This window comes from Eurypyga helias, unplaced genomic scaffold, assembly GCF_000690775.1.
Source record: "Eurypyga helias isolate BGI_N326 unplaced genomic scaffold, ASM69077v1 scaffold3727, whole genome shotgun sequence".
In the NCBI taxonomy this organism is placed as follows: Eukaryota; Metazoa; Chordata; class Aves; order Eurypygiformes; family Eurypygidae; genus Eurypyga; species Eurypyga helias.
The window spans coordinates 19,721-43,535 of NW_010262154.1; the positions used below are offsets into that span (position 1 = coordinate 19,721).

Consider the following 23,815-nt stretch of genomic DNA (forward strand, 5'->3'; position numbering starts at 1 on the left):
ATTTATATAAAGAAATAAAGGCACAAACACACACTGTGGAATTTCATTGAAAAGCTTGTTGTCAGCAGCTGCCATAGTCAATATTGCACCACACAGGCTGAAATGCCAAACACTTAGGAAGATGATACATGTGAAAAATCTTTCATGGTAATTATTTACATGTTTAACTAAATTAACATATTATGAAAATTGAGAATGGCATTTCACTTAGGTCATTTTAGTTCATTTCAAAGACGTGGTTGTCTCTTGAATATCAGCAGGTTGGCCAGGAAGGTTTTTAATGTTAATAAACTATCCTCTCTTTTTCCTTCTTTTCTCAAATTTGCTAAAAAACAAGAAAATCTCAGCTTAAACTTGTCAACTGTTCCTCAGTGTTTCAGGGAATCATCCATCTGCACTTTTTGATTGCCTGGTTGTTTTCAGGCATGCTTTTGGGTGCTTTGTGCCTAGGATTTTGAAGGGAATGAGCATTCTGCAGTTGCATCCAGTGAGACTTCTGTGCTCCAGGTTCATTCCCCTCAAAGTCTCAGTGGCAAGGTTTAGTTTTCAGCTCATTCACAGAGACACAATCTCTGCCCCCTCCTCCCCCCAAGACTAGTCGTGATTCTGATATTGTAATCAATACATTTTTTTGTATAAACCAGTTTTCTGTACTTTTTGGCTATATGTTGCTGCTTGTACTCTCCTCACGTGTCCTCTCCATGGGCCCTGTTACTGCTTTCCTTTTCAGGTATGATTTTCTAATTGATTTTCTTGGAAGTTGTTTTGAAAAAGAGCTGAGTAAGCATGAACCTGTCATCAATGTTTGTATCCTTTAAGAACTCGTAGTTTCTCACCAATTTTCAGGGCCCTCCCAATTCCAGACTGCAAAATCAAGAGAGGTTGATAAAATGGGAAGATTCACAAATTTTGATGCCTGGAGGGACCGTTATGATAATGAATTCTGACTCCCTGCACAACTGACAGTGTTGCATCTTGAAAGACCTGATACAGAGAGTAAATCTGACCTTAAAACACTTGGGTGCTGGTCTTACAGTCAGCATTTCTGGGTAACTAATTCATATTTGCTCAGGAGATCAGAGGATTTTTTTGTACAGTGACTTTTCTCCAAATGATAGAATTTGCTTGAAGAAACCCATTTTGCAAGCCCAGGCCAAGCCTGCCTGAGCTTTCTGCTTGTGTATCTCATCACTCAACATGACAGTCAGCCAAAAGAGAAGGTGCAAGGAATTTTAAATGCGGTACTGGAGGGCAAGGTGAGGCTCGGGCTGCCACGTAGCTGCAGGGATTGCTTTGAGAGGGACTTTGGGATGCTCAGCGTCTGTAAACACAGGCCATTAGCCTCTGAGGACCTGTTCACATGGCACGGTAACGTGCAGTGAGCAGATTCACAAGGAGCAGGGTGTTTTCACCTTGTCAGAGCATAACGTTAGCGTGACTAGACTGTTTCCAGTCACAGAGCTAATTAGCAAGGGACTGACTCAGATGTCCCTGCACAGGACTGCGGTCTCACACACACACGCACACACCCTATATATTTGCAGTTTCACAGACAAAAATAGATGCAATAATGTTATTCCCACATTTATGAAATAGGTTGTGCTTTACAGATGAAAAGCTTTACATATGTACTGAAGTGTTCTTGTAAGTAATTTAAGAGGAATTCAAAAATGCTCATTTTTTCTGGTTATTTTTTTGAGTCTTATATGACAGAGAAGTAGCAGAATTCATTAAGTTTTAATTTTTTTGGTTATGCCATGGATGATTTGGAAGACCATAAATAACATTGGTCTATTAAAAATATATTTCTGTGCTAATATCTTGTAGAACTAGCTAAAATGCTTTTTTTTAGTGATTCACATGCTTTTCTAGTTCCAGTCATTTGTACATTCAAAGACCTTTACATCCTTTAAGAAAAATCTATTGCTTGTATCCTTTTTGGTTTTTCTAGTTATAAAACTCTTGTAATTAAAAGCATTAGTCTATGACTTGAGAGACTTGTATAACAGTTCCTCTTAAGACACGGACTTCTCATCTATAAATGTGAATATTAGCTCGGAGTGATTTGTGAAGACACAAATTTTTGTAGTTTGGGTTACTCACGTACCAGGGGTAGTAGACACAGTTTCAAGTGCTTAAGCTGGAATCCACCTTCTCAGGTCCTTCTGATGGTTTAAAACTTTTTATTTGTTTGTTTGTTCTGGTCTATGAGATTGTTTGTTAGCTTTAGAGCATTCAAAGAGAAACATTTCAGTCATATCCAAATACAAAGCAGAGAGGTGTTTGCCTCCCCATTATCTGCCCATGTCCTGCTGGTTTTTCTCACTGTGTTCCTCTGAACAGCTGTGAGAAATGAGAAAATGTCTTTGTTGTTGTTCACGCAAACTGTGTGTACTTTAGGTTGCGTTTTCAGGGCATGCTCAGTCACTCATGTAAATGACATGAAAGTCTGATCTGTTGCATACCTGGCTCTTGTTTCATTGCAAAAATTGTTCCCACGTCAATTAAGATGATGCATATTATATATTTTATGATGATAAGAGACTGGTGTATCTTTTAATTACCAATTTGGTCACAGTTGACCAAAAATGATAAACTCTGAAAAATTCCTTCCTGACACCTGCACCTTTTATCTGTAGTGAGTGCAGATTGCTCCGACACCTGAGAACAGGTTCAGAATTACAAGGAAAGACTCTGAAGAACAGCAGAAGATGTACACATTTGTAAGAGAGCAAGAAAAAAGGATAAAAAATGAGTGTTTTTTTCCCCACACTTGACAATTATCAAGGCAATGCTGGTTTAAATTTTTTTATCTAAAGACAAGAGGCAAATATTTCTTTTTCAGTCTACGCGCATGTATGCGCATGTAATCCTGTACATGCACGCACACAAACCGTTGCAGAAAGCATGGGTTTTAGGAATGCATGCATGCACAGGATGCATGGCAGCCTGGTACGGAGAGCCTTATTGGCATGAATTTGGTGTGGGTAGATTACTTACTCAAGGGAAGATCTTTCCTGAGATCAGAGAGGTACTTCATAAGAACAAATGTTTATTTGAAAAGCTCTAGTTTGCATCAAAAAGCAGTTGTTTTCCAAAGCATTCTTGGAATAAAATGTTCACCTCTTCTGCACAGTGGTATTGCAGGTTCTCATCTCCATCCTTAGCAGCTCAAGCTATGGAGTATATTAAGCTATTAGTATGCTTGGCACATTTTTCAAGAGCAAATTTTCCAACAGAATGTGCCTTAATGTAATTCCATGGGTGGTTTGGTCAGTGGTGTTTCTGTCTTTCCTTCCTTCCAATTATACAAGTTCTGGTTTTGATGGCAAAACAAGTGAGTTTTCCTCTCTACCCCTTACATTTGCTAGCATATATACCCTGAGGTATACATCTATTCAGCATGGAAATGTTTTGTGGTTGCAAGGGTCTCGCTGGCACAAACAGGCAATGAATCTCTCTAAGAAAGCTGCTGAAGAGCTGCAGTAGGTGTCCCTGAGACTGATTTTCTTCCTCCTCCATTCTTACATAGAATCATAGAGTGGTTTGGCTTGGAGGGGACCTTAAGGATCATCTAGTTCCAACCCCCCTGCCATGGGCAGGGACACCTTCCACCTGACCAGGTTGCTCAAAGCCTCATCCAGCCTGGCCTTGAACACTTCCAGGGATGGGGCATCCAAAGATCCTCTGGGCAACCTGTTCCAGTGCCTCACCACCCTCTCCGGGAAGAACTTCTTCCTGATATGTAATCTAAAGCTCCTCACTTTCAATTTAAACCCATTACCCCTTGTCCTGTCACTACAGGCCCTTGTAAAAAGTCCCCTCCCGGTTTCCTTGCAGGCCCCTTCAGGTACTGGAGGCACCCTTCAGGTACTTCCAAGTGCCTGCTGTGATGTTTTGGAAGAGACCCCCAAGCCCTAGCCCGAGCTTTGCATTTCTTGCAGGTTTTCAGCATACTTCATGATTAGATCTCTCATTATCCAAATAGGTGTGTGTGTGAATTGGCATGCAGTGCACATCAGGAGGAATATTTTGTAGAAAGGGGAATGATCTCCCATACATGAAGATGTACAATGGAAGGCTTGTGATAGTGTGTTTCTCTTATAAAAGCCCAATAACTTAACCTTGTTGGTCAGTGGCTCAGTTGAGTATAAAGGTTCAGTTCCTTGCACACCGATAACTCATTTTTTTGAATAACTGTTCAGTTTATTCAGTAATGAATGAGTGCATTGCTTTATCCTTGTGAGTATGAGAAAAATGAGCAGAGCATGAGCGTAGGATGACAGTGCTTGTCTGTGGCTGAAGTGATGGACCCTGTCCTACAGCCTGGTCTTGTCTCTGCTCATCCTGGAAGTGGCCTAGGACTCTGATTTTAAAAAATACTGTGAATACACTGAATAAAGATGTATAAATATTAAATAGTAAGAATAAATACATGTTAAAACTAATAAATATTAAAACTAAACTTTTACATAAATATTAAAACTACTTTTACATTTAAATGGAAGGACTAGTAGATGCTGAAAACAGAACGTTATGATTATTTGATCTGACTTTATTGCAGAGACCAAATAATCTTTCATGTGATTTTGCATAATTGCAGTATCAAATTGCAAATGGTGAATTAATGTTTCTCTAGTGGCCTTGTTGAGGCCTTGATGCTAACTGTATGTACAAAAAAAAAAAAAGGTGTCACCAAGATCAATTTAAAGATGTATGGCTTCTTGTTGCCTGACAGAGATGGTTATTCAAAATTCAGCTCACACAGAGACTAATAGATCAGTTTAGCAAATTCTGGGCAGAAGGAAAAGTTTCTTTTAATTTTTTTTTAAATTGTTTCTATTAATTTTCCTTCTTATCCATGCCTCACTATCTGTGGAAGATTCACCTTTCAACGAGGACTGTCAGGTTTCTTTTAAAAAGCTTGAAAATTGAAATTTCTTTTTCAAATACAGTATTTTAAAGTGGAATATTGCTACTGTGATTATAACTCTTTCAACTAGTAATAATTTTACTTGTAATTCCTTTTTTTTAAATGCTGTACTCTTTTTTTTTTTTTTTTTAAGTGCTTGATCCAGGAATTCATTTTTTGTTTACTACTCATTTAGTTCCAATTCACTATCCACTCCACTGGGGTTTACAAGAATTGTAGAATTACTTATCTGCTTCATTTCAGCCTGCTTCACAGGAGGTTTGAGCAGTTTTTTTAATTGCTTCCCTGCTATTTCAGACATGTTGTTCCATATGGTAATGTGCAGAAAAATTTGAATTTGTTTTCTTCCTGAAAAGCTGCACATAATTACTTATTAACTAGATTAATCTTTTCTTATCTTTAGGACATTGTGCTTATGCTTTCAGACTAGTATGCAATTATTTTTTTCCTTTTTCATCTAATCTGTAATAAATAAGATAGCATTTTAGGGTAATGGATTTCACCTGAGGATCTCAACTTGATTTGCAGACAATAATTAATTAATTAGTTTCACAACCTGTCTTTAAAATAGGTGAAATTGGAATGCAGTCTGCTAGCACGCAGTCATTAGCAACATGTTGCACCATTAACTGTAGCTGCTCGATAAGCAGGTGGTGTTATCCGCTTCTGTGTATCAGGGAAGGTTCCTGCTCAGGTGACATCATGTTTAAAAAAATAAACAGTTAAAATCATCTGGTTTGGCTGTTTGCCTTGTGTTCAATGTAATTATGTTCCATATGGGCGTATGCAGGCAGACATTATGTCTGTAGCATATATTGCAGAATAGTGATCTGACATCATTGCTGTTGCTTTTTTTTAGCAAGATATATGTAATTACAAGTATTTGTCCAGGTTTTTACATGCATTTAAATGCATTTTAGTATGTCATGTAGCTGAACTGACAAAATTTTAAAGACATGTATAAAATGAATAGAGAATTTGGCAAGTTAAACCCTGAAGAAACTTGTTATTCATCCTCTTCTATTTATGCAGAGGGATTGTTGGATTTCCTTCGTAGTGACCTATCACTGACCTGTGACCATAAATTTTAAACAGCCTGGATTCTGTATTTTTCTGGTTTACTCTGACCATACTACTGCTTGAACTGAGCGCCTTAAACAGAATTAGGTACATCTATAGAATTTGAAATTAGTGGCAGTGAAGTAAATAGCATCTGTAGCAGGAAGCAAAAGCTTTATTTTGAATATCATAATGATACAGTCATAAAATGTGCAATAAAAATCAATGTATTTTAAGGCTTGCATGAAGCATGTAGAAACCCGTTTTAAGCCCACATTCAGTATCAAAAATCAGATATTTTCCTGATCTCAAATTTAACTGAGTTTGAAGTTCTTGAAAGAGGGAGGGACAGGAAAGGGGAAAGAAAGAATTAAGGTAGTGGAATTGGAGGAGGAAAGGAGGGAGGACAGCAGGAAGGGAGAAGGAAGGGGAAGGCAGTGTGAGAAGAGAGGAGGTTAACAGAAGTAGACCATAATAATCTGCAAATTATAGTGGTTTTGCTTGCACTTGTGTGATATCAGTATGAAAATTTTTAATATCATTGAGTTCTACAATCTTATTGAAATACTCACATGCAATCAAAATGTTTTCATAGGACAAATGTTTTAAACATCTGGCCATTAACCAGTCCTGAAGTGTGTATATCGCATGTGTCTATTACTGACTCTTAATTATATGTATGAAGCTGAATATAAAAGCTGTAACCTTGAAAAAGGATGAAATAAGCAATACTTGAAAAGTTTTTTTGTCTTTTCCCACTTACATTCCCTAAATATATAATTAGCCTTTATTTCTGTATTCATTGACTCTTGTGTTGGTTTTCCAAGTCAGGCTGAGCAACCAACTTGGTCATCAAGCTGATTTGGAATATTGAACATGAGCACTATTTCCCTGATACCCAAAGTTTAATTACTAATGACCAACACCAGAGCAAGGGATTTCCTTCGCTGTCTTAAGTGTAACTGTCCCCATCTGCTAATGGCAGTTATTTTAAAAAATATTACTCTGTTGTAATGGACTGTAATTTTCCTTCTTACACTTATAAGACAAGGAAATCATCCCGCTTCTTTCCAAATATTAACATGATCCTCTGTTGAGGACTGCTTTTTCTACTTCAGCATTACCCATTACCTTTTCTATATCATGAACTAGGGGAGGTTTTTAACCAGAATTGGTTCTAGTCTCACTTGGGGTTCTGTGAACATCTAACGATGTCCACTGCAAGGACTTCCAGTGTTTTATTCCTCTTTTTCTTCTACATTTGTCTCTGAGACACTTTGCATAGCAGTGTTTCTTAGGATTATGAAATCTGCCTTTTGGAAGAAGAAGTTTTGAGTGTCTAGAAAGGACTAACCTCCAACAACTAATGATATAATTAGGGCTTGTTTCTCAGTATTAAGCATAATCAGGTCATGCTCATTGGTCTGTAGTCTTCCACTAATTTGAAATCTGGCAATTGAATATTTTTATTTTTAATTGGTCACTCACATCCAAAATGGATTTGTTTTCTCTTGGATGCTTTGTCTTTTATGTTAGCAAATAATAATATTTTAATAAAGTTCTGTTATTTGCTGCAAGGTCACCCTGGTATGGATTTCCTTCATGGACTTACCAGTACATGGCTTACAAGTCCTATGCAACTGTACGTTTTTATTTTTCCGCATACTAGAAATGTTTGATAGGCCATACATGTGGACTATGGTTAACATACTGCATATAAACATTCAAAAATCTGCCTTTCTGAATCATAAGCAACTGAAAAACATCAGGTTTGTGTGCTGACTTGGATCCACCAAAATCTTCCTGGGCTTAGGAACACAGAAAATAAGGGTTTCCTGCTTTTGAAACACTTTTTTTCATCTACCTCCATTATTTTCCAGGGTCTACTATAGAAGCACTGTTTCTACCTCTGTCTTTAGTCCTTGCCCTTCTTTTTGATCCTTCTTTTATGTGCTCAATATATCTGTAGTACATATTCATGCCTCTAAGTTACAACAAGGGATTTCAGGCAGTTTTGTACAATCAAACAATGTTGTTATGTTTTATGGGATTTTTTTTTGTCTGATATATATATATATATTAGCAGCAGCATTGAACCCTGTGCAGGCTATTTTATGTATGTGTTTTATTTATGAAATATGACTGTTAGGTATCAAGCTCTTCCCGTTTTGTTTCATTTCAGAAATATGTATTTACAACTGAGGTCTCAAACATGACAAACAGTGCACAGCCCTTGCATAAGCAAACTTAAAAGCAAAATTATTCTTCTCAGTCTTGAAAAGTGGGTCTGAATCATCTCTTCTTCATATAAATTTGCTTTTGACTAAAAGAATCTTTCATTGTTTCCAGGTGTCTAATTAACAAATGCCAACAAAGTTGTCTACTTTAAAGAAGTGTTGCTTGGGTTTATAGTTTAAAGTCTATGGCCTGTAAGTGTTCATTAATATTGTAGGTTTCTATACATTGTCTAGTGTTTTTAAACATGTAAACTCTCAGGAAGTGAGGTTCAGTGTTGACAATGTGTTTATACAGGAACTGAATGGAGTGGTGGAAAGGCAGACTGACTTGGAACTTCATTCCATTTCTGGTCTGAGAAACCCCACCAAAATGTACTCTTAAAGGTGGCAAAAAACCCCAGAATCTTTTAAAGAATTGTTATCCAGATTAGCTGAAATCTCAGACATTTACTTTGACTCTTTGATTAATTAATTAAAGATTTCTTGAAGGAAATCTCAGAAAGAGCCCTCAGAAGTGTTGGCACCCAGTCTAGTTTACCTTGGCACAAAGAATATTTGTAAGCAGGAGCAATTTGAATTAAGAATTTTAGTACATTTTTTAAAATATTTTTGTCCCTTTGCATTTTTTTTCCCTCCAGAGTTTAAGATGGCTTTTTCCCATGTTCCTAGTTGTGTATGTCAAGGCACAGCAGCCATTCGTAGTTTCAAGAGTTGAAAGAGTTCTTAACTGTACAGTAGTCAACTCCTACTTCCGTTGGCCAGGTAGAAGCTAGCCAGTAGCATCTACTGCTCTTACTGTACTCCAATTATTTGGTGGAAGTCTCAAAACTGAGACTGGTCTCTGAGGTTGTCGTATGAGGGTTTAAATCCTGCACAGCAGATCAAAAAGTAAAATTTAGTAAGAGTTTAGTTCTAATTACTATTGGCACTTTAAAAAAAAAAAAGAATTAAGGCTTATCTCATGGTTGCTCATTGGTTTTTTTTGGGCAGTCACTAAGTAATGCACACAGGAATAAATGAGTTCTACTTACAAACAAATTTAAAATAAAAAGTATAATGTAATAATATTAATTCAAGTAGCCTGAACGTTCCCTAAATATGAAGGGATCCGGTAGGAACCCACATATTAAAGCTGCTAATACTCTTTTAAATAAAAAATTATTTCTGAAGAACCAAGTCTTTGAAATTCATCATAGAGAAAGCCAGAGGCTAGAGAAGTACCTTTTATTTTTGTCATGAATTTTCATTCTGGTATAGCTGAGTCGTAGACTGTCAGAAAATCCTGGCATTTCCTTTCTGTTTGCTTTCCTTGGGAAAAGGTTGGCAGCTTCCCAAAATAACGACTGAGTAAGAACATTTTGAAGAGCTAAATACAAATATTAAAATCCTGCTACCCAACCAGCTGCAGCCCACATGGCACTGGGAATAGAGCAACAACATCCATGGCAAAAGAAGAAAGGGCAGAGTAAGCTCCCAAACACGTTCCCTTCGTCATGCCAAGGATTTTCTATTGCTGCCTTATGTGGTGCTGTGTAGGACTTCTGCACGCTTCTGTTCTCAGTGACAGAATAGAGCTTGCTTGGTAAATACCAAAAGCAGTTTAGTTATTGATGGGAGCATTGCAAGCAGAAAGGAAAGTGTTAAAATTAATCATTGTGAATGCTTCTTGCTTTAATTATGCATGGTGGTTCTTTGCAGATTTATGTAAATCTTTACTTGTCTATGGTGTGCCAGTCACTGGGCAGCAGCTGTTTCTTTGCAGATCCTTTCTTCCAAGGTTTAGGTTTATAAATACTTCTTGGAAAGTCCCCATGAAGAATCCCCAGAATATCCCCTTCCCTCCTCTTGTCTCTGTGACATGCTGAAATTCGATTCTGCATGCGCGGAAGGAAAGCTGCAGAGGAATTATCACCTCTGCTGCCAGCTGCAGTGGGGTGGTGTTTCCCAAATCACTCTGCTCAAGCTTCGTTCTTACTAATCCTCCATCCAGAATAACGACTACCAAACCCATGGATACAGATCACATTTATAAAATGAATGTAGCTCACTCCCATACGTTTTGTGAGATACGTATAAAATTCCCAGTTGTGTGAAGTTGAAGAGGTAACACTGAAGGTGTCATTTTAAGACGGTGCTCTCAGTATTGGTTGTGGAAATGTTCTTTGGGAACAGGATGAGGAAAAGAGGATAGTCAGGGTTAGGAGAGCTTCCTCTGAGGTAGTCTATCTGCCTGTTATAGTGAAGTGCCAGACTTCACCCTGTAGTTAATTAAATTGCTTTTAAAGAATGCAATAATGGAAGAACATTTCGAAGTACACTGTATAGTTATGGTTTATTGCTCTCTGAATGCAGAGCCAAGTTAAATAAATTAAATATGATCTCAGGGAGCCAATTTTGGTGATAATATACTACAAGTAGTGACATTAACCTCATGGAAGTTGCATAAGTGTAAATCATCTTGAGTATTTGTTCCATTACATTGCTCTAGTAATTGTAGGAGAATGGATCATACTCAGATGTTTGATTACTATTTATATCATTTTATCTAAACTCGCTTTATAGAGGAGGGCTCTGGCATTTAATCTCGAGACTTCTGGTGTGCTACAGTTGCTATGTGAGAACTCAGCAGTTCAGTCAGCCTGAAGTTGACCTGAGATACTCAGGTGCAAGTCATAATGGTTGCAAAGTATGTTTTGCAATCGAAGGATGTGTTGTGCAAAGCATTTCGGGACTGTGTTTAATTTTGAAAATTAATACAGAATTAATGAACTATCGTCTTAGAAGCACCCTGGTGTTTGTAACAGTGCCATAAAGTATGGATGTAGGATGAATTATTAGGATGCTGCTAATACAAATTGCAGCAAGCATAAACTGGATCTAGACCCTCAACCAGAAACAACAGCATAACATAATTTTAAAAAAACACAATAATTTGTGGGTCCTATTATATAACTTACTAGTGGAAAGGCTATCTCCATTTATCACAATATTTGTCTCCCTTTATTTTATGGTGTCTGAAACCCACCCAGTCAATTTGCTGCCTGCCTACTGTTGTTAACAGCAAGGTATGCATTACTGTGTCTTCTTTCTGCACTGTTGCAAGCATCGTGACCTGCCTGACCTCTGAAAAAGGCCAGATTCTGATGGCACCAAGTCTGTGACACGAGGAGATTCTCTCCAAAACAGAGATCTGTGAAAAGTAATTCGACTGGAATACCAGGGAAAAGGTCAATGAAAATGGAATTAAAATTTCTATCTGAAATGTAGTTCTTCAGTCTTGGGATGAGGAAGGGTGGTGGCATTCAAAAGCACTGCACAGCAATATGGATTTTTGTCATAGCGTGCCCAAAGTAGCTTACATGAAATCAACACTCTTGCAATGTAGGGTAGGTCATTAGCATTATTCCCTACAAGGTTATTGATACAATGGTAGGTGTCTCTTTAGTAAAGCCTGACCTAAGGAAACAGTTGCATTAGAGAATTCCTCTTCTTTACCATTTATAGAAAAGGAGGTGTTAAATGACACACTCTGCAAGATGTCTCTTAGATAATTATAATTAGTGTTTGCGAAAGGAGTGAAGATACTGGCATAATGAAACTATGAGTAGTTCACAAGCAGAGCTCTAGTAGTAAAGGCCTTTCATTACATCTATGCCTTGTTTTCAGTACACAGCCATTAAAAGTGTTGATTTTGATGTCCTAAAACTGAGCTGTAATGATGGAAATCCGTTGATTTTTCTGCTTACAAAAAATGGAAGTAGAAAAACTGCTTTACTTGTCTGAATTCTTTATTTATAATCTCCATTTTCTTTAGACCTCACAGCAAAGTTTATAATTACTACCAAACATGGCAAAAATTGCTTGGATTTTGACAGTGATGGAAGTGGAGATCTCTGAGTCTTTGAATTGTGGACTTGGTCAGTTGGAGGAGACCTCAAGAAGTCTGCAGTCCAACCTCCTGCTCAGAGCGGAGCTAGCAATAGGATCTGACCAGATTACTCAGGGCTTTATCCAATTGGGTCCTGAAAACCTCCAATGGAAACTGGACAACCTCTGTGAAACCTGCTCTACTGCTGGGCTGCCCTTGTGGGAATAAGGTTTTCTCTCTGTCCAGTCAGAACTGCTCATGTTTCGGTTTGACCATTGTCTCTTGTCCTGCCACTACAGTGAAGACTGTCTCTTGCGACTTTCCCTGTAAAGCACTGGGGACTGCTGTAAGATTTCCAGAAGCCACCTTTGCCCTCGACTGACAAACCCATCTCTTTCACATCCAGCCCTGAACATCTTGGTGGCTCTCCCTGGACATGCTCAGGAAATATTTAGTATTTCTACTGTTGGGATTGGCAGCTTCTTATTATATAAGCTTTGAATGGAGTTTGTTTCTGAAGGTGCGTTATATATTTGCATTCATATGCAAATATAATGCATATGAATGGGTCCAAACCAGTGACTCCTGGGAGCAACGACTGGCCCTGTAACCTGATAGATCAACAGAACTGAGCATCAGCCTCCATTTACAGGCTCATGATGTTCAGTGTGGTGTCATGTTACCATGTATTTAAGCTCCTGGTTTGCAATATTCTGCATAGTTTTGCAGGAAATTTCACCTGCAGCTGTTTATCTTAACCTTCAAAATATGTGTGTCTGTTTCATGAGTCTGGTCGCTAGTATTTTGTGAACTTGGAGATTATTAAAAACTTGTAAAGAATGAAAAGAACTTTGTGTTGAAATGATCTGATAGTTTAGAGATAATGAGTTTTAGATTATTACTTCACTTGCTACTGTGCAAATTAAATAAAATAGCGCAGCTTAACGAAAAAATGTTTTAAAATATTTGCATAAAAATAGTGCTGTTCAACAAAATTATACTTTTCTGCCTATACTTAAATGTTTCTAAAATGTTAATCTGTGAAGCTTTACTTTTCTATTGAAAACCATAGTCTTCTGTCAAGATACAGTGAGAATAATAGAATGTGGCTCTACTGGTGCCTTCATTTAAATTGACAAAACTATTGGCTTTATTAGGAGTAATTTGGTGCTTATTGACTTAAGCAGATTTTCTTCTTCTGTAAGGATGTAATTGAAACCAAACTGTAACCTTAAAAAGCATTCACTGCTTTAAAAAAAAAAAAAAAGGTAGATAAGATGAAAATATTAGTATCCACAATCTAAGATTATTTAAATTTGATTTCTGGGGAAGAAGACTAGCATAAAAATTGTTCTCTGCACTGACTCCACTGATCCCTGACATGTGCTCTTTTATCTCATAGTGAATCAGGTGGTAGTAGTTCATTCTTGCTGTGCCTAATATCAGTGTTATCTGATATTAGGCACAGCAAGTATCTGCTCCACCAACTATTTTTTCCTCCCTGGAAGTGTACAGTGCTTAATAATTCCAGACTGAGGGTCATTTTTGATCAGGGTGATAATCAGTTTCTCAAGGTTTCGAAAGTTCTCCAAGAATTCTGGTGCTTCCAGCAGTAAACTGCTGCATTTATCCAAATTCCCCTGCATGGTTGGATGACTTTATTTCCTATAAAAGCATTGGAGCTTGCTTTTGAAAAGGCCTCTGCATTTAGAAAACAAATATGCTTAGAAAATGGCAGTTTATAAGGAAGCCTGGTGTCTGACACTGGAGTGTTCTGACTTGGAGGATTTTCTTGACACAGGATAGTGTTGTTATGCCCAAAAGAAACAGAATTTGTCGAATAGGCTATTTTCTGACCTATTTTCTGCAACTGAATTCTATCAGTTTTTCTACTTTGCTGGATTTCACTGTTATGTGTGGCAGCTTCCTATATGTATGAGGGTGCAAATTAGCTCTGCAATTTCAAAGACAAACGTGAAAACACAGTAGTGAAATCTTTTCTTCCAAAGTGATGCAGCAAGTAACTAATCCTGCAGGTCTTGTTACAACTCTAATTAAAGCTAGATACACATTATAAAATACCTTGGTTAAAGTAACTTTCTAGTCTTGGTGTTTTTAATTAATCAAAACTTGGGACCCTGAATACCACATTGACTTTTTATTTCCCTAATTTCAATACTCTCCACTGCTGCAAAGTAGGCAGACATATGAGGAAATGTACCTTCTCCCCATCCCTCCCCCCCAAAAAAGGAAGTTTAATACATTTAAAAGCTAGAATATTCTATAGAATCCACTCTTCATCAAAATATATGGTTTATGATCAAGCATCTGGTCTGATTTATAGAAATCAGTATACATAAATGACTTTATCACTGTAAATGAGTTTTTACTTATGAATTGCTCGAAATTGGCATGCTTCTTCCTCCAGCAATTGAGCCTAATTATATGTGTACAGGATTAATTGAGTGTTTCAGTGAGTGAATAGGTAGGCTAATGAGTCGTCTTTGGTTTCCAGGGAATGCAAAAATGGATGTCCAGTAGGCTGTCAGGTCATGACTGTGTCTTTGCAGTCCTTAAATCCGGTGAGGATTTTTCAACTAGCACAAGCTTTACTTTCCAAAATGTAATCCCTATTCCAACTCTGGAAGTAAAATCTACTTTTTCTTGCAAGACTACTTTGATGCCTTGCAGAAGTAACTCCAAAATTAATAAGCAAATGGTTTAAGAACGATTCTACTAGTGAAGACCAAGAGGGTTTCCCAGTTCATTCTCAAGTTACAGAATATCTGCATAGTATTGCACATGCATCCTTCTCATGCCACCAGCTTATTGGCCTGCTTGTTTATGAAATTATTTCTCCCTCCCCTCTTCATAAAGATAGATATGGCCATTCTAGTCAGTGTTGGGTTTTAGTTTTTATTACTCATTCTTGGGTTTTTTTCTGTAAATTACCAGTGTATTAGTCTATGCAACCACAGATGCTGCAAACAAATTAGCATCTTAGATATCTGCCATAGGAAAATGTTAGAATGGTTTTAGAATATGTCATGTGTTCAAGTCAGTGTATGCTAATGTGTCCATTCAGGATTTGTGTCTTAAGTTTAAATAGATCCCTGAATTTAATGAGCACCTATTTTGAAAAGATCTGAAGAAAAGGAAAGGTTAAGAAGAAATTAGGGAGTTCAGAGGGAGGGGAACACAGGTAATGAAACAACTATTTGAGAACAGACTTTCTTCTTTGGTCTTTTTACCGAACACACTTGATAATCTTGGCAGATTTCTGCTCAGACGTAAGTGAAACAAGACAGATGAATAAATAGGGTTGCCATGTACAGTTAACGTTGTATATCTCAGAAACAAGACCATGCAGAAGGTGCCGTCTGAAAGTGATGAGGTCCTTAGAGTCAAGATAAACTTGTGTGCTTTCCAGTCTTTCCTTTCAAATTTAGATGAAGAAATAGAATTTGTCAGTTAAAAATCACATTTAGGTTTTATTTTCAAAAAATCAATGAAATGAATGTGGTAGTACATGGGCATATTACCTCAGATCTTTGAAATAGCTTAATTATTACATGGTATTCAGTTCCTTTCTGACTGGTGGATATGTCAAAAGTCTTTTTATTGCCAGGTGACATGTTATGATAAGGCCGACTCCTTTCATTTTTCTTACTTAGGAAGCTGTCTTTTTGCCTTTACTAATGGCATTGTTATTTTACTTTGTATTTTTTCTAGGTCAGCCCTCATTAATATTTCTAGTGTTTTAAGTACATTTGGCATAAGGGAGCCTTTCAGTTCTAAGCAGGTTCAAAGGTGACTGACTGGAAACATAACTTTTACCTGCGTGTGTGCAACATCGTTCACCAAATGTTGTGAGTGAGATAAATGTTTCCATTCTGGAATAAGATGAATGATGGTAACTTAACAATTACACCATTAAATTTGAGGGGCAGGTAGTTTAAAGTTTAGTGAAAATGGTAAAGCATGATCACTGTCAAACCTGCTCTGATACCTGTGAATGGCTTTATTTGATATTAATTGGCACCTGAGACAACTCACTGGAACTTTTCTTGAAGACTCTAATGGATAAGAATATTATTTCTAAAAGTTACAGAGATACCTGTACTTCTGTTATTTTCTCTAACATTTCTGTTTTAGTGCTTCCCAAATTGCTAATGATAATGTAAATAGTATTATTGTCTCCAAAACATTAGTGGGACATTACTTTTGCCAATCAGAAATACTTACTTTATCCCCATAAATTGAAGGGCATCAGTAGCTGGTGTTCAGTGTTCTAATCTTCTTGAACCAAGCTCTCACCAGCAGAAGTTGTTTCATCCCAGTAAGAGTGCTGAATCAGTATGGATCCTGAAGTCTGGAACTCCACTTCAGTGTCTGCTTATTGACTCTTTCAATCTCTTGAGTCATTAGCTGTAGAGAGGATGATGAAAGATGAAAAAGCCCCTTGTACAAAAAGGTTACCTGAAATTTACTTTATGCACACTGCAGTTATATTTTGATGGTTTAATTTTTTCCACTGCATTCATATTGCTGTTTTCCCTTCCCTTTTCTTCCACTGGATTTCCTTTTCCTCACATAACCGGTCGCTATGCACACGACACAGGTTTTTGCCAGACTTTGGTACTTTTGTGACAAATGTCATACAACCAGCCAACTGACTTCTCAAAAAGAAGATCTAGTGGTCTTGAAAAGCCTTCCAGGTTAAGTAGTATCACATGGAAAATGTTGGAACTTCTTGATGTGTAAAAAATACTAGTGTGCTAGCTGCCCAGTGCAAGCTTCAGGGAAGAGTTTTAAATAAATGTTTATACAATACAATGATGTGTGTCTTTTCTGTTTTATTCAGGTCATTGCCATCGTTATGGATATGTTTACGGATGTGGATATCTTTAGAGAAATTGTAGAGGCATCTGCTAGAGGGATTGCAGTCTATCTCCTGCTTGATGAGTCCAACTTCAGTCACTTTCTGAAAATGACAGAGAAACAAGGCTGTCAAGTTCAGAGGCTCAGGGTAAGGCTTCCTGTGTTCCTGTGCATAAACATTCACTACTTATTCCTCCACAACCTACTAAAAAGGTACTATTATGCAAAACGGGATTGTCAAATACTGCTTTTTCAACTTAACTAAGAGGTATAAATAGATAAGCTCTCAGCAGAACCTCGCTACAAATGTTTTTCTCTTTAGAAAGATTGTTACCATTTTCATGTCTCAGAACAAGAGTATTTGATAGAATTAGATAATTTTTCATGTATTATTTATAAAATAATTTTCCATTATTATGTATTTAGGATTACTACGTTTGAAAAACTTAGCTTCTTTTTGCTTTCTCTTAAAATAGCCTGCAAATAGTCATAAAGGTTATGTAAATTTATAAATTGCATACTTTCTTTTGTGATTTTTTTCTTTAAAGTTGTTGTCTATTAAAATACTTTAACAGGCCCAAGATTCTCTTTTATTACTGTTTTCTTATATATTTATATATTACCACGTCTGTCTGCATCACGTCTTAGAGGGAATTACTTTATACATGAAATACATAATTTCATCCTCTAACAAAGATAACAAGCAGACTAATGTTTACATTTTTCACAAGATGTCCTGTGCCGCCCTAGTATTTAACAGGGATTAGAATACAAACCACGAGCTGCACTGACCTGACATCGATGCTTCATAAATACTCTAGATTTACTGTTCTGTAGGCAGCACTGAAGAAGTTCCAAGGACATTGCCAGACTTTCTTTGAAAAGCTCTGAGCACCGCCTTGGCTGAACTTCCCCATCGTTGCATTTGCAATCCCTTGTTTCTGTAACTAGTTAGGCTGTGCTTGCTCCTGGCAAAAATATTATGGAAGATTTTCTGAGCAGCAGACATTGTAAGAACCCAGTCCAAAAATGAGATAGAGTTGTGGTGTATTTTTGAGGATAAAAAAGGCTTTTTTGTTAGAATTTTCGAACAAACCTGTATTTTATACCAGTTTCTGCTATGAAGTGTTGACTCAGGTCCTTAAAAGTATTCCCATCCCACTTTCCATGCTTGTTTCTTGTGTATGAGTGTGTGGGATTGCCCCCTGGTGGCCTAATGCACAGCGCTATGGGAACTTTTGGAAAGAAAACATTAAAAATATGGTGTGGGTCTGTAAACATTGGTCGATTGCATTCATGAAGTCAGTATTTCTCAATATTTCCATACTCTGGAACTTGAGATACCCCCATTTGCTGATTACTTAACTATGCCATAGAGGTTGACAAAAATGATGTATGTCCTTTTTTGGCCTGAATTTTATCCTTCCAAAATAAAAGAAATTAGGAGCATGTATTTCTAGTGATACCTCAAAAAATACCATGGTATGCATTTTCAAATTAATTCTGGGCAATGTGTGTCTACAACTGTTTTGAAAGCTTAACTTCTTTTGGGTGGTTCTGAGGTTGCTGTTTTAATACGGTTTTATAGACCTATGGGCATTTATACTGTGGTTGAAAGAATGAATGTACATACATGAGAGTGGATTTTGAATGGATTAGTGTGGATTGGAGTGGTTTGGACTTGGCCTCTTCAGTAACATTATGTATTGTATGTTTCTGTTTTGTAACGATAGGAGAAATAAAACGCATGTTTATTCTTCAATGTTGACTTAGAATGCTTAAAGTTTTATCAGAAAATGAAAAATATATGCCAAAGAGAGTTGTGTGCTGAGTGTCCAGTTTACCTTGTAATAAAGCTGTTCAAACTAATGTTCTTCTCATCCACGTGCTACTCCCAATGACTGTTGCTCTGGGAATAGAAGCTTACTACTCCCACAGTAATTCTCCTGTGCCTCTCTTGAGGATGAAGAGAATCTGCTGGTGATTATGAAAGAATAGTCAGTACTTTGGAGATGTTTTCTTCCTTTCTCTTTTCCCCATCGCCTCAAGGTTCACAAAAAACAAACAATCTTTAACTTTTTGTACTCTTGGCTTTTGTCCTCCCTGTCTGTTCAGTGAAAGCAGGAAGAGGATGGAGATGTATGGATCTGTTTCTTTTCCTCAGGATGTAGCACCAGCAGCTGTGGCATGATTTGGTTCAGTCTTGCAGGAGTATGGCAGATGCCCCTCCTGCCGTGCACTCATGATGAGGAGTTTCTGTAAAGCTTTTCTGACTCAATGCCTTCTCTAGCTCTTTTTCTCTTCTTTTGGATCAGTACAAAATGTGGTGCAGGGATGAGTGAGACTATTTTTTAATTCAGATTTACAGTTCAGTAGTCTGTATGGAAAAAAAAGAGGATTTTATTCACAAATCTGCATTAAATATCTATGCAGGCAGTTTTTCTCATGTGTTATCTGACTCTATATCAGGATATGTTTCCCTCTTTATTGAAAGATATAACTGAAAAAATGCAATTACTATATATTCTGTGATTACGATGTGGGTCCTGTATAAGAGAATATGAAACCAAAGGTTTGCTAGGACCTTTTTCAGGCTTTCCTTTGTGGGTTGGTTTCTACATAATGTTCACGTGGAATCATCAGTGGAACTCAACACAAATAAACAATTCCTTTTCTATGCTTTCCTATTTCTCTTTCCCCTCTTTCATTTGTCTGTTTCCTGACAATCCTACATTTTTCCCCATTAATTAATGTGTTTCTCTTCTTTTTTTGCTTCTCCATCTAAGATTCTATTGATTAACTTTTTCTCCAGTCTGACTTGTTCGGTCAGCAATTCCTTTGCATAGAAAGATGGAGAGTTATTACAAATTCTTACTCTTTTGAGGTGATTTTTCAAAAAATAATAGCTAAATTTTTTCAAGAGATGCTGTTTTTCTGCTACTGACAGGTGCTGCAGCAAGCTGTGAAATGGATTTGTGCTGCAAAACACAGCACCAAGACAACAATCTCCAGAACCACCAAAATGCTCAGTGCAGTAACTTAATTTTGGATTAGAAACAATGAACCAGTGTAGGCAGTGTTGTTTAATGCCAAAGAAGTCAATCAAGCTCCTCAGCTGATGCCAGATCTTCATGTTTGGTTTGATATGAGGTGAGGCATGTGGCAGAGGCTCCATGCTCTGCAGAAAACTATTTTTACTTCTCTGGAAATAGCAAAGAATAATCTTGCTACAGGAGGATATTGAAAGCAATGTGGCAGGAACTGTTTATTGCCTGATACTCCTCTGAGTATTTTTAATGAATTGCAGGAATGAGAAAAGAGACCACTAATGAATTGATTTTACTTTCCTTTAGTGAAGTCTACTCCCAGATATGCCTGCTTAAATGCGTAGTAGGAGCTGCTTATGAGACTTGATTGCTGACTTATTTTTCACCAGTGTTATCAAAAAGATTTCCAGTACTTCCAATTCTAAGTCAAATCTGGCTATTAATTAGAAGCGCACAGCACAATGTTGTATTTGTGAGCAAGCTTCTGTGCTAAGGGACTCCATACCCCAGTGAAGTCATTCAGATTTTCTCTTCAGCCATCATTGAATCAGATTTGAGGTCAGAATAGACGCAAACTTGAAAATTATTTAGCATTTGTACACCAACTACTGTCTCTTAGTAAGAAGGGAGGCCTAGGATAACAAATAATATTGGTAATGATGGACAATGTGATAAATGTGACTTTTTTTTCTTTAAAACTGTGCTAAGTATTAGGTAAACATTCATTTTCTTCTTTGTGCATTATTATGACAGCAAGTACAGAGTCAGTAATTGAACACCGATAAAAACAAACTCTACAAATACAAAGTGCTGAAATGAAATGTTTGAGACCAGTATATTCACTGTACTTATCGATTGCATTGGAGGGGTTTTACTGATGAAAATAAATGTGTAATGTTGAATTATACTTCAAAATTTTATATCATGCGTATGTGGCTCTGTCTGGGAAGATAGTAGTGCAGTCATACATAAAAAGAGGTTAGAGCTTGTTTCCTGTTCATTATTTGGGTGTCATTTAACTTCATAGCCCTGATGGCCATCCTTAAACTGCAGCCACTGGATGCTTTAACTGTCCCTGAGTGTCCTACACCCTGCTCTTGGAGAAAGGAGAAGATCCTGTGCCTGGCTTGAAAAACACCCCTGAAACATCAAGTCCTTGATTAAATTATTCTTCTATATGCATCCACTAGCACTCACTGACAAAAACAGGTTACAGGACCAGACAGACTTTCTATTTGACTCACTAGAGCCAGCCTTACATACTTTTGTGTGTCCTGCTGGGTTAGCTGGGATCCTTCATGATGTGTGGTTTCTGGTTTCCCCATGATTTTCCTCTCAGGATTCATAAAGGCATTATTGCTGTATCCATAGTGGTGCATAACACTTCTGCAGTTATCAATGACATGCTACTGTTAGCAGAAGAGTCCTGTAGCCTGAGGATGAAACCAAGTAGGAAAGTGAAGCCCAGCATTTCATACCATATTGGGCTTGCAATTCAGTATGTATCTATTTACTGTTTCTAATCCTAAATGGAATATATTGTTATTATATATCCCCAAATATTGTCTGTATTTTGAACAATTATTCAAAGTACGCATCCCTGGTGCCTAATTGGAGGGTGAGAAAGATGAGCACTGTCTTGGGCACATGCCTTTTTAATGCTGCCATGTTCCCATCTTTGAGTGGATGACCTACTGAGACAGGGAAAGTGTTGGCAGGATTAAGGAAGCAGGATAGAAAAGCTGCAGGAAGAATTAACGGTGAAGAGAAGGAAGAGAAAAAGGAGAACAGGGGAAGTAGTAACAACAATTTTTTTTAAAAAAACAGCAATTTAATGTAAATTTTATTCCTTTTTCAGATATGCCTATTTGAAGTTATATTTCAACTTATGACTACCTAAGGCAAAGCTTTTTGTTGCATAGTATGGTAATTTGCAAGCCATTAGCCTTGCTTGTGCCTCCAGCATTCCAGATTCCCAAGTGATATCCTGTCCAATACCAATCAGTCCTTATCTCAATAAGAATTGATGTGTTCAACTGGCATGTCTTTAAGCCAGCATTACTTGTTACGGTTATTTGAAAATTTATAGGCTGCCTCTCAAGTTATGTCTTTCAAATTATAGTGATATAAATATAATTTAATACAGTTAAATATAAATCTGACATACAAATATAATTACATGGTGTATAGAATTGGGTAAAACAGTCATTGAAATAAATGCAAATTTCATTACTATTTCAATAAATTTTATTTTATAGTAATTAAGGGTTTACTATTGTGATAATCTTTAGAATGGGTAAATTCCAGTATTTTCTTTTATTCTTTTTAAATGTGTTGTTTTCTATTTAAGAATATGTTATTTGGAAATGTGCTTTCATTTCATGGAGATTTTTTCCTATTTTTTTGAATTTTCTGTTTGGAAAGATAAGTTCCTCGGATTATAGTAGACACTATCATTAAAACTCCTACAACCTCTGTTAGAACTTCGTATGTTTTAGGTATATGTGTAAGTGCTCCCATAGACAAGAGGTTTATGTAACTGTACTGTAAACTCAGTCATACTTCATAGACTGAAGTCTTAAATACTTTTGTAAGTTTAAACATCTCTACAGCTTCCTGAGGAGGGGGAGCAGAGAGGGAGGTGCTGAGTTCTTCTCCCTGAGATTCAATGATGGGACACATAGGAATGGTTCAAAGCTGCACCAGTGGAGGTTTAGACTGGACAATAGGAATAATTTCTTTGATGAGAGGGTGGTCAAACACTGGAATGGGCTTCCTAGAGGGGTGGTTGATGCATTTGGACAGTGCTCTTAACTTGCTTTAACTTTTAGTCAGTCCTGAAGTGGTCAGGCAGTTGGACTGGATGATCATTACGGGTTCCTTCCAACTGAAATACTCCTATTCTATTCTATTCTATTCTATTCTATTCTATTCTATTCTATTCTATTCTATTCTATTCTATTCTATTCTATTCATTTTATCACCCTGATTTTCATGAATTTGCCCTGCACACATTCTTACTCATTTTGCTTGTGTGTACCTGGACTTTACAGAGCACGTCTGCTGTCATTTTCAGCCTGTCCCTGTAGCAGTGTCATGAAACAAGACATTCCTCTGTATTCACAAGTCTTAGCTTCCACTATTTCATATATACATTCTATGAAATAATCATATAGATTCTGTTTTCTTACTGCCAATGCTAAACTACTGATTTTACTCCCACTGGACTACTTGTAAATTCCCACAAATTAGCATTGCTAGAACAAATGTTACAAGGCTAGAAACTACAGTACTTATTGTGATCATTCACAGCTATATTCCAAGTTATACCACATGAGGTAAGTGCTGTAGTTTGATTTGCACTGAATATGTTTCAGGGGTTTTATAAATATGCACATTTCTGTAACAATTTCTGATAAATGCCTTTATATTTTTTTCTACATCCGTGTAAAATAACTTTTTGCAAATAATTATTATTAGTATAGTCCAGAAGGTGTTGTAACACTTGTTTTGAATTTTTTATCTTTAGGAGCTTAAAAGACAAGTGACAGTAGAGAGGAAAAAAAAAAAAGGTCACTGACTTAGCTGAATCAATTTCATCCACAGTCTGGGAGAAAAACTGACCACATTTTTGAGCTCCAGCATGGAAAATGTCCCAAGTGCAATTTACTGAGTTCGCATTAGTAAAACAGAAAGCTTCTTAATAGAATTGAAACTTAAGTGTTGCATAATGTTTGTGCTACCTATACATGTTGTGATAGCATCTCTGAATTTAGAAATGTGATTGATC

At 37.0% G+C, this 23,815-nt stretch overlaps 1 protein-coding gene across 1 annotated transcript in view; it reads left to right on the top strand.

Moving 5' to 3' along the window:
* The window catches only part of FAM83B (family with sequence similarity 83, member B), a 44,259-nt gene that overhangs the window by 15,218 nt on the left and 5,226 nt on the right, over positions 1-23,815 (top strand). Inside the window, exon 2 of the mRNA XM_010155595.1 lies at positions 16,962-17,126. Within this exon, the coding sequence (XP_010153897.1) occupies positions 16,962-17,126 (165 nt within the window). The remainder of the gene's footprint in view (positions 1-16,961; positions 17,127-23,815) is intronic.